Raw genomic sequence first — 12,086 nt, forward strand, 5'->3', positions numbered from 1 at the left:
TCCCTCCTATACTCCCCCTGCTTGTGTTCCTGCTCTTGCTCTCTCTCTGTCAAATAAATAAATAGAATCTTTAAAAAAAAAAAAAAGATCAGACTGTGTCTTCAATATATCCTAGAAGTACTGCACATGTATGGTAATAGTTGTTGTCCTCACTTTCTGTAACAGGAATGTGTTTGGCCACAAGTAATGGAAACCTAACAGTGGCTTAAGAAAAATGCGACAGACTAGCAATCTGGGGGGGACTGCTGTTCTAGGAGGTATCAGAGACCCACCACACCTTATTTTTCTGCATTATCAACTTTATAGTTAGCTTTTATCCTGTTTGTGGTTTCATTGTAAAAAAAAAACAAACAAAAGCTAGACAACAGATGCTGTATTACTTTGTAAATCAAAACCATGTTTCAGACAGAAAGAAGGGTTAAGGGTAATGACTATTGAATTTGTCCCCTTTTTTTAGTAATGGGCAATTCTTTCCAAAAGATCCACTCTGCAGATTTCTGGTCACATTTCACTGGCAAGGACTCAAACACAGGTTCAGCCCCTACCATGATTCTTTTAAACCAGTAGCAAATATTCCTTGGGGCTTTCCTTCCGGAATTCAAAATTTCTAGCTGCCACCTGAAAAACAAAACAAAATTTGGATTTGGCAAGTTTCCCTGTTGGTAGGTAAGAGGGGTGGGTGGGAATGGATGCTGGATGGTCAAGGAGAAAAGTCAAGTCTGCAGAAACCCAAGTTTTATAGTAAAGATGGGAAAGGAAGATAATAGAGTATCTCTACAGCTCCGAAGGATCACCTGCTCATACAGAGCACTGTAAAACAGGTGGGCAGAAACTATACCATCAAGTTCAAGCAGCAGAAAGGCAAACAATACCGGCAAGGTGGTCCTGGCATGGAAAGATGGTGGGGCAGAACCTCCATAAAACCTTTAAAAGAATTACTACAGGGTCTGAATAGCTGCTCCAGTTATAGTTCTAAGATTACGTACACTCCCTTTTGGACTGTTCAGTCACATCTCTATAAAAACATACTGGATATAGAAATCATTGAGGGTAGGAGAAAAATTTTCCTAATGTTAACTAGTTGTTAACCAACTTGGGCTGAAGTGTCCCCTTTCTTTCACCTGTTCTTCATTTTGTCCCTATCTTAATACCCTGGCGATGTGCTCTTCGCTGAGAAGCATAATATGCTATTTCAGGTGAAGAGCTGAGGACAGGTAATTGGTGCAGGGCCCTCTCGCATAAAAGGGAGGAGATGCCATGTGAACGCTCTTCACTCCGCCATTTCTTGTCACATCAAGGTGTCTTACTGCTCGAGGACGGATGAGCCTTACAGAATCGAGGGTAGCGATCAACACGGATGCAGGTTACACCGCCCCTGGGCTGTTCCATTCTCACAAAGGCCCGCGGGGAGAGGGCCGTGTGCCCCAGCTTGGGCTGTAGAGTCGCTCCGGCCCGGCTCCCCTGCGAACTCCTGCCTCCCCCACCCCAAAAACCCGAGAGCCGGGAGGGAGAAATCGCCACCAATCCCTCTTCGTGGGCCCGGAGGAAAAATGGCGAAGCGCAAGGGCGGGGAACAGGGCGGCGCGAGTGACCCGGCGCTCGCTAAACCTCGCAGGCCGCGGAGTGGAACGCGGTGGGCGACGCCGCGCAACCGCGGGCCGCTCGGTGTCTCCGCCATCTTCTCCTACTCACCCGGACTCCCCCCGCGGCCGCGCTGGCTTCGTGTTTCCCTTCCGGCCGCTGACAGAGATCCGGGCTGGGAGGGGTGGGCGAGCGCGCCGAGGGGGTGGACCGAGGGCGGGGAGGCCGGACGGAAGAGGAAAGGGAGGGCGGCGAGCCGGCCGCGGCGGGGTGTGGAGCGTGCGGCGTGTGTGCGGAGGGAAAGGTGGGAGGGCGGGAGGCGAAGAGAGGGAGGGAGGCGGAGGAATGAGAGCGCGAGGCGTTTCTCGTCGGCTCCTTCGCTCGGGCGGAAAGAGCCGAGCGCAGCCCGAACGCTCTAGTAAAATGGCGGCGGCGTCGGCGGTGGCCGCGGCGTCTGGTCGGTGAAGTGACTCTGCTGCTTCTCTCCCCACCCGCCCCCTCCCTCCCTCCCTCTCCCCTCCCCCCGTCCTTCCCCCCCTTCCCCGCCGCCCGCGCCTCCGCGCCCCTCCGGCCTGCGCACCTCCCCTCGCCCCCCTCCTCTCCCCCGCCCGCTCCGGGGACCGCCGGCCCCCTCCCCCATACTCCTGCTCTCCGCCCCGTCCCCGCCGCCGCCCGCCCTCGTTGCCTCCCCGCCCCGCCGGCCGGCCGGCCCCCTCCTCCGCCTCTCTCCCCTCCCCCCCGCCGGTCGGGATCAGTCAGTGCGATCCGAAGCGGGGGAGGGGGGGGGCGGCGGCCGAACGATGTGCGAGAACTGCGCAGACCTGGTGGAGGTGTTAAATGAAAGTAAGTAGCCGCGGCGGCGGCCTGTGGGGGTGCACAGTTTGGGGGCCCCGCGCAGCTCCCCGGGCTGCCGCGGCCTGCGGGAGGCGACGGCCGAGCCGGGCGGCGTGCGGGCCTAGCGCCCCGGGAAGGTGCGCGGTGGCGCGGCCGCCGCGGCGCCTCGGGCCCAGCGCGGCCCGGTTACCTGGGCGCCCGAGAGGGGGCCGCTCCGGAGCTCCGGCCAGGCCGCGCCTGGGCGGTCTCACCTCTCGGAAAGTTTCCTCATTACAGGTGTCAATTAACGAAGGCACTAATGAGCCTTCGCCTCCTTCGTCCTGCCGGGAAGGTGAAGGGAGGTGGGGTCCGAGGACGAAGCTTTCCTCCGCAGTCCGAACCCTTCGGCCCTCCGGCCGCCCTCTTTGATTTTCATCGTGCCGCTGAGGAGGCCTCTTTTACCTGCTAATTTTCATTAAACTCCCTGGGAGGAGGTTGGTGGTTTTCCCCTCCCTTGGGGGTGTGTGGGTGTATTAAACCTTTCTGCCAGCCCTGAAATAGCTGAAAATGAACTGTGATAGTCATGATTGGAACCTTCATACCTATTTTTTTTTTTTAATTGTGTTTCTTCTTAGTGTACCATTCGTCGTTGTAGCAGTAAATTTTATTAAGGAGAGCACTGTACTACAGATAATCATCCCGGAATAGTCATGGCCTGTCTCCTGGAATGAAAGGCCTTATTCCTATACTTTTATTAAAGAGCGTACACTGATTTTTTTTTTTTTTTTGGCCAGATTCTTTTATTTTATTTCCGACCCTTGTAAGATAGTATTTGAGCCTAAAGAAACAAGCTGTATTGCAAGTTCACTATTTCTGGGCCCAAAGGCCTAATTGGTTGAGGTGCATTAGATCAAAGATTACAAAAACTTGATTGTTGAGAAAATGCTCGTTTACGAACTGCTTATGTGGGTTTTGGATTTATGTTCTGATATTTCCCAAAACTTCCAAACTATCTCTTTTCTAATACGATTCTTTAAGACAGGGGGTTTATAAAATGTATCATCTTGTTTCTGTTTGAATTTTACTTGATTATTTATGTGCTTGAATTTCACTTCAATAACCCAAGGCAATAATAAAAGTGGAATGGTTCTAGTTTACTTTGAACTGTGTGTTTACTTTCTGACAGGTGGAAGCAGGTTTTGCACTTATTCAAACTGGACTTTCCAATGTTTGTGTTATTCTAAATTTTCCTAGAATTTTAAGGTTATTTGTATTTATCTTGAGATACTTTTGGTGCAGGTGTTTTATGATATGATGATTATGTAGGTAAAGCCCTTGGTACTTCAGTAAACTATTTTATATCAGATATAAGTTGTGTGATTATGGTTTTATTAAATTGGGAAAAGCCTATCTTTGCTCTCTAATAGAAGAAAAAACTGCTTTTAATAATTTTTTGGCGTTTTAAGTTATTTTAAACTCAACTAGAAGAACTACCTTTAAACAGTATCTAAAGAAACTAAAGTTTGTTAATCTCTATTTAATCTTTTGAAAAGAGATGATGAAAGTTCTTATTGAAAATTCTTTGGGAAACCCCTAGAACTTTGTTTAGAAGCACTCAAAAATGCAGTGGATTTATGGAAACAAAAATGTAGAGAATCTTGAAGTAGAATTTAACTTTTATTACCTTTAATTATATACAGTTAGTGGAACCAGGTTCACAAAATTTGGCCATGCAGACCCTCTAAGAAACCTGTCTTAATGAACAAATAAGAAGGATTTTCTATTTGTGTATAAGCCGGTGGTCTCTCAAAATACTTAGGACAATTTCTTAATATTTCCTTTAAAGCTCAGTTTAAAAATTTGCCTCCTAAACATTAATCTCACAATGATGCATCCTTTTTTTTTTTAATTACTTAGCAATTTTATTGGTAGGTTATACGAAACTATTACAAGTTGATTTTTTTCCCCTGTAGACTGAAAATTGTTTTCATTGTTCTTTTCTATAGTTCTTGTATTCTAAACATAAGAGGCTTAAGTTTCTTGAGAACAGAGGGTCTTACTTTATCTCATTATAGTAACATTTATCCATGACTGGGTGGAATCATGATGGTTGGAACTTGATAAAACCTGTTGAATTGAAGTAGGTTATATAGGTCTTTCTTGAAATCTTGCTCACAATAACTATTAAGTCTATACTTTTATTCCCCCAGAGGTTGTGCGAAGATGAGCATCAACTCATCCTTGATTAGAAATTCAGAGTTTAAGTCCCCAAATAATGTGCTCAGAATTCATCTCTCAACATAACTCCCATGAGAGTTTAACCAAGAGAAAAAAAAATACCAAAAACCTATTTCTTGTAAAATTTACCAACAGTGATGAAACTTAAAAGAAGCCTGGCCTGGACACACCATTGTTATGTAAAAATTTTGTGCTTTCAGTGAAAGGGTAGACATAATGCAGATAGTACTACTTTCTTTTTTTTTTTTTTTTTTTAAGATTTTATTTATTTATTTGACAGAGAGATAGCAAGAGAGGGAACACAAGCAGGGGGAATGGGAGAGGGAGAAGCAGGCTTCTTGCTGAGCAGGGAGCCCAGTGTGGGGCTCGATCCCAGGACCCCGGGATCATGACCTGAGCCGAAGGCAGACGCTTAACGACTGAGCCACCTAGGCACCCTGGATAGTACTACTTTCTATCTGATATGCAAAGAGGGTTTGATAACGGTAGGGACTTCAAATATTTATTTAAAAATCTGGCAGACCGTAATTTAGTTAAAATAAAAGTTGGTAACAAAAGATTGTAAATAGTCTGCTGTTGTCATCAGTTTTTGATGAGAGAATTAATATTACCATTTATACCTCTAGTCCTGCTGAGAATCTGAAGCTGTGAACTCTCACCATGGAAACATACAGGTATACAGGCACAGTTTTGCCTGCAGTTTTAAGGACCTGTTGAAGCCTGTCCAAGGAACCAGGCTAAGAACCCCATAATAAGGACCCCCACATCCCCCTTTTAAATGGTCTTGACAGATATCCTAAAACTTAAAATTACATTTCAAAATAATGTTTGGCTTTAGTGTTAGAATAATCAATCTCAACAATACTAACATTTAAGTTTCTCTTTTCCTTTCAGTGCTTTATTTTTAATAAGGACATTTTAAAGGCTTGGGATGTATTGAGTTGATTTGTTTACTATCAGTTTGTGGGTTTGCATTCAGTTGAGGAATGTATTGAGTTAATTTGGCTACTATCAGTTTGTGGGTTTGCATTCAGTTTAGGAAATAATTTTAAGTGTATATTCCTTTGTTTATTCTGTTGAATTTGTATATTTGCAGCTTTTCTAGCTATTTTTGTAACCAGTTTACTAAGTCCAGAGCATTTCTGGGTGTTGAGAAGTTGGAGGCCTGAAGTTATGCTTTGGGCCATCACCATAGCTATCTCAGTAGTAAATTGAAGTCATTATTTGCCTCAGTAAAGTAAATTTCTCTGAGAGAAGACTGAAATGGCTTTAAATGTAAATGTTATTCTATGGGTGTGTTTAGTGAATTACAGTTTACCAAATGTAGCATTTAAACAAAGTAGACTATTTATTTGTCCCTCCTCATTATCCTTGAAGATGGGCAGGAGCAAGTATTGGTATCTAAGTTTTAGAGGTAAAGAAATTGAATCTCAGAAAGGCTAAGTGGTTTGCCAGGTAAAGATCACCTGTCACTTGCTTAGTTAGTCCTATCTAAGCTTGAACTCGGGATACTGTGATAACAGTATTTGCAGAATAATTGTTTGTATTATTTTTAAAGCAGAATACTTTAATGAGCAGTTTGTGTTGAGTACTTTATCAACTCTTTGAGGTAGGTACTCTGTCACCCTTTTCAGATAAGAGAACCAAGATTTAGGGTTTATGTAACTTGCTTAGAGTCACATGACTATATTTGGTGGAGCCAGGATTTAAACAGGACTTAATCTCAGGTCAGGCTAAAAAGGCCATGCTCTTACTAGTTACGCTATGCTGTGTAAACTTTATGATGATCTGTTTGAATGGAAGACATTATTGTGAGTATACTGTTTGACAGAATAAAAAATTAGTATATTTTTATGTATTTTCACAACTTCAGGCATAATGCCATTGTAATTGTAGTAGGAATTTAAGAGCGGTTGTCCTTAAGTAGCTGAATGGAATCTAAATATTGTTAGCAATGAGTCCTTTAATAAACCATGCATTTCTAGAGAGTTTTTTTGATATTATAAGTATATAGGCACTAATTAATTAATTCATTAGTAACAGTATTTTTTGGTTGACCTATAATTCTAAAATTCTAAGTGATTCCTAAAATTGGAAATCTGATTTTACAATACAAAGTCCCAAATTATGAATTTTTACTTGGTGATCTAGTTAAGTATCACTTAACCAATTAATATTTGAAGTAGTATTCATGATTTCATTTCATATATTTTTATAGTATAACTTAGTAACCATAAAGCACTACCAACATGCAGTATATTATGTAAGTTATCTGCATTGTAGTGATAACTGTTAATGAGCTTGAGCACTGTATTCATGAAACATGTTAACATTCTTGTATGTTTAATGATAGTATTTATATATCTGATTTAAAAGTATTTCTAATGTGTAGATAGTGTGTATTAATAATAATTTTTACATTTTCAGAAAGAGAAAGAAACTTTCCAATAATGGCTTGACCGAGGTGTGACAGACCCTAGCTAAAGGGGTTGAGCCGCTTTTCTCTTTTTTACTTTAATTTTTTCTTAATTATAAAGGTTGTATATTCTCATTGTAGCGATACTGAAAACTGTAAATCTAATCATCCAGTGATGATTCCTGTTGATGCTTTGAAATATTTTTGGTACACATTTACATTTCTAAGAATGAGATATATGTAGTTTAATATCTAGCTTCACCTAATGTTTAATGTTTCTAGTTTCACCTAATGTTTTGTTTGCTCATGTTCCTTATTAACCTTTTTTGAAAACATACTTTTTGTGTCTGTATAGTATTTCATTTTGTACAAGATTTAATATTTTCCTATTGTATGTTTGTTTGCAGTTCTTATGTTATAAATAATGCTGCAAATGAGCATCCTGTATATAAATCTTTTAATTATAGTACTGTTTTTTAGGTAGATTTCTAGAAGTTATCACTGTGTCAAAAATATAAACATACTTTTGTTTGTATTGTCTACCTGCTCTTCAGAAAGGATATACTGATTTCCATTCTTTATTGTCTGCACAATGTGGGCACTTGTACTGAATATTATCCTTGACAAAGTGTTATTTTGGTGAAAATTGTAATAGCCAGTTACTAGTAAGTTTGAACACTCATACTTTTATTGGCTGTTTGCATTTTTTAATACAGTGCCTGTGTTCTTTTTCTACTTTTCAAGTTTTAATGTTTTGTGTAATTACCTTACAAGAGTTGCTCACTTACTAACCCTTGGTCATATTCACCACATACATTTTTTTCCTGCCCTCCTCCCCCCCCCTTTTTTAATGTGGTCTCTACACCCAGTGTGGGGCTCAAATTCACGACCCTGAGATCGAGAGTTGGATGCTCTGCTGACTGAGCCAGCTAGGCGCCCCTTCCCTGTTTTTTTGTTTTCTTTTTCATTTGGGTATTTTTAATTATAGGTCTTGAACAAATGTTTTATATTGTGCAGCTTCTTCTGCAGAGTTGCTGTCTAAAACACAGTATATGATTATCATATTATCTGCTTAAACTGTCATAGATCTTCATTGCTTGAAGAATAAAATACTAACTTCTTAGCCTGACATATATCATAGCACAGTTTGGCCCAAACTCCTCTTCCTAGCTTCAGATCTCACTTTTTTGGTGAGGCCTTCTTAAATTTTTCCCAACCTCTCTTAAAATAACTAATATCCTTTAGTTTAGAATATGTACTTACATTATAGCCCTTCTTCTTCTTTCTTTTTTTTAAATTTAACATCAGCCTTCCTTGCTGGATGATGAACTCCTTAGAGTCAGGGGCCATGTTTTCTTTTCCCAGTCCCTAATATAGTGCCTTATAGAGAATAGGTAAACATTTTAGGGGCGCCTGGGTGGCTCAGTTGTTAAGCGTCTGCCTTCGCCTCAGGTGATGATCCCAGAGTCCTGGGATCGAGGCCCGCATCAGGCTCCTTGCTCACGGGAAGCCTGCTTCTCCTTCTCCCACTCCCTCTGATTGTGTTCCCTCTTTTGCTGTGTCTCTCTGTTAAATAATAAATAAAATCTTAAAAAAAAAAAGAATAGGTAAACATTTTAGTTAATGAAAGGTTTTTGTAGAAGAAGGATGTGATTGCCTAGTTAAATCAGTATTCTTGGGCCTATAGTCAGTAATGATCTATGTTTTTTAAAGTAAGCTCAACACCCCATGTAGGGCTTGAACTCACAACCCCAAGATCAGGAGTACATGCTCCACTGACTGAGCCAGTCAGGTGCCCCTAATCAGTAGTGTTGTAGATATGAGAGTTTCTGGCAGAAGTATGCTATAGGTATCATATATACTGCTTTTTATTACCTTATTCCTGAATTAATAGGCATATGCTTATAAAAAAATACCCGCCCTAAGCAAGTATTTTCTAAATTAATATGCATTGCAGAAAGGCAAAAATTAGTTGTTTCTACATAGGTGGTGAGCTTTGGGTCCATGACATGAACTTTGACTAAATTACTTTTATTTAGGACTTGGTGTATACCAGGAAAGCAATTGGGCGTTTTGCCTTTTAATGTGATTAACACCTGTTAATGAGATTTTTTTTTCTCAAATCCCATAGAAGTTAAAAACATTCTCCACGTGTGTGTGTTCATTGACAATTGATGTGGTATAAACCTGGCCTCTTGCACTTTCCTTACTGTGGTTGAAGATTGATTTCTCTTCCTGCCTTGGCCATAACCTCTTCTAGAAAACTTAGGTTGCTTATATCCCTTGGAAGAACCTACTTCTCTAGCCATTGCTGATTGAATTCCAGATAGACTCCTGACCTGATGGATTGGTGGGGCTGCTGTTGATCAATCAGATTTCTCCTGTCAGAATGTTTGAACCAAAGAGCCCGGTAGCTGTGAGCTGCTGAACTAGAGTGGGTGCTTTGGGAAGCTGATGGGAGGGAGCAAAAACATTGAGGAAGTGGAGGCGGCTGTTTGCAGAAGAGAATTGGGGCAAATTTGTGGAAACTTTTGACATGGAAGCTCCATAAAGAGATAGAAGATAATACTGTGGTGGCTTTCCAGTACTGAAGCTAGAGCTCCTTTGGCACTGTCTCCCCTATACATACATTTGAATTAATGTTCAAGCAAAAGAGTTTTGTTTCAAGTAATGTGCCTTGATGAGCTTTCCTGTATTGGAGCATATTCCTTGTGATTCATGAATAAGGTAATAAAAAGCAATATATATGATACAATCATCAGCTACAGCATACTTCAGCCAGAAACTGAGTGCTTCATTATAATCTGGCATAAGTTCTTGGAACATGTTGGGCAAGTGTCATCTGTAGTGTTTGGTGGCAGGAGAAAACCTAACTCCTTTCATTAATTACTTCTCTACCAGGATGTTTAGTGTTTTTCAAAAGAATGCAAGTAGCTTTGTTGTTTCTGGAAAAGAAACCTGCCTCTCCCCCCCCAAAAAATAGTATAGAAAATAATAAAGATAATTAGGAAAATCTGAAACTCTGCTTACCAAAGAAATTGTCCATGTTTTAATAAATATCGTGTAAGTCGTTCTTGCTTTCCTTATATATAAGTTTCCTTATACACATTATTTTATGTAAAAAGCTAATTACATGTTTTTTTTTTTTTTAAATTTTGTTTATTTGAGAGAGAGTGAGAGTGCGCATGCATGAACAGTGCGGGGGGGGGGGGGGGCAGAGGGAGAAGGAGAAGCAGACACTCCTGCTGAGCAGGGAGCCTGACATGGGGCTCGATTCCTGGCATCATGACCTGAGCTGAAGGCAGTCGCTTAACCGACTGAGCCACCCAGCCGCCCCAAAAGCTAATTACATGTTATTCTATATTTCTGTATCATTTTTATTAAGATGTAGGTATCTTTTTATGTTAATATGTGCTGACATTATAGTTTTTAATGGCTTCAGTGTAGTATTCCATTGTTTGGTCCTACTGTAACTTAACCAGTCCTCTGTTGATGGGCATTTGGGTTTTTGTAAGTCTTTGTATTATTGTCTGAATATTACCTTGAATATGGTCTGTGAAGTCAGATTACTGAGTAGCTCCTACAGCATGTCTGGAAGGGAATTTGACAGTTACGCTAAAACTTAACAATAGAGCATCAGTATATAGGCTTTATAGTCTTAAAGTGTTTGCTCCTAGGTCTGGGGGGCTCTTCTAGCAATGTGCATTAGCAATTTAGCAGTGTGCTCGTTCTAAACCACCATAAGACAAAATAGGAGAATAGGTAATTTTTATTCTGGGGAATTTTGCTGCCAGACTCATGAACCATATTCTGATTACTGAGAAAGGCTCAGTAACCAATGATGAATGTAGAAGTATAAGAATGCTAGCTCAGAATAAATTTGGATTTAAGAAAACACTAAGACAAATAGGGATTTTGAAGTTGTGTTCAAAGAAAAGAATATCATTAAGGGGATAGTGGGCGCACTGTTTGGTAGAGTGGCATAATGGTGGTCAGCAGAAGGTTGTTTTATTCTAATGGTACCTTGTTTCTATTTTCCCTTCTAAGAAGAGTCTCCAAACCTGTAGGATAAATCATATATTAAGAGGGAATCTAATCTCTAGATTGGTGAGGAATAATGAGAGTTTTGTTAGTGGTGTTAAGAGTTAAAATCTCGAGGTCTGGGCAGATTGCATCCAGTGAAGGTGATAGAGCCATGGTGTGTGTGATTGTGAAGCTTTAGCTAAGTTTCCTGGAGAGCAGAAATTGGCAAGGTTTTTTCCCCCTTATTTTGGGAAATACAAGAGAAACTTTCCACTACTGAATAATCACTTAGTATACCGAGAGTGAAATGATGATAAAAAAAAACTGGCATGTCACTAAGTAACTTAAACAAATGTCATTTTTTTTTCTTTGCTTTAGAAACCAGTATGATAAAACATGGAAATGCTACTATAGGTATGACCTTTTTTTTTTTTTTTTTTTTTTTTTTTTTTTTAGGATTTTATTTATTTATTTGAGAGAGAGAGAACACATGAGAGGGGATAGGGTCAGAGGACGAAGCAGACTCCCTGCCGAGCAGGGAGCCCGATGCGGGACTCGATCCCGGGACTCCAGGATCATGACCTGAGCCGAAGGCAGTGGCTTAACCAACTGAGCCACCCAGGCGCCCTAGGTATGACCTTTTTTGATTACATCAATGTGATAGAATCTGATGCCATCCTGGCGGAAAAGAAGAAATGTATTTTGTTGTTGTTCTAGAGGGTTGACTCGTGGTAAGCCACAGGATCTTGTCCTTAATTCTTTCCTCTTCAGGATTTTCAGTAATGATCTCTGGTTTAAAAACTATTCCTTGGAATGGAATTGTCCCTATTTCAAGGGAGTGAAGGGGACTTCAGAACCTCTTCCCTTTTTTTAAAATGAAAAGCTCATTTTGATCTGTTTTATAGATTGGAGTTCTATGTAAGGTTTCTTTTGGGGAGAACAGGGTGTAGCTGTTTGCGCCTGGGTGGTTCACATGGTTCAGGTTCTGCCTTGGGGTCAGGTCATGATCTCCTGA

General features: G+C 40.9%; 1 protein-coding gene across 5 annotated transcripts in view; it reads left to right on the forward strand.

Annotated features, from left to right (window-relative positions):
- The first annotated feature begins 2,297 nt into the window (after positions 1 to 2,297).
- The window catches only part of USP34 (ubiquitin specific peptidase 34), a 260,898-nt gene continuing 251,109 nt past the window's right edge, over positions 2,298 to 12,086 (forward strand). For all 5 annotated transcript variants that reach the window (XM_032410902.1, XM_032410904.1, XM_032410903.1 and 2 more), the window contains exon 1: positions 2,298 to 2,424. In XM_032410902.1, the coding sequence (XP_032266793.1) occupies positions 2,382 to 2,424 (43 nt within the window). In that variant the 5' untranslated portion in view covers positions 2,298 to 2,381. The remainder of the gene's footprint in view (positions 2,425 to 12,086) is intronic.

This window comes from Phoca vitulina, unplaced genomic scaffold (assembly GCF_004348235.1).
Source record: "Phoca vitulina isolate PV1807 unplaced genomic scaffold, GSC_HSeal_1.0 scaffold12, whole genome shotgun sequence".
NCBI classification, from domain to species: domain Eukaryota; kingdom Metazoa; phylum Chordata; class Mammalia; order Carnivora; family Phocidae; genus Phoca; species Phoca vitulina.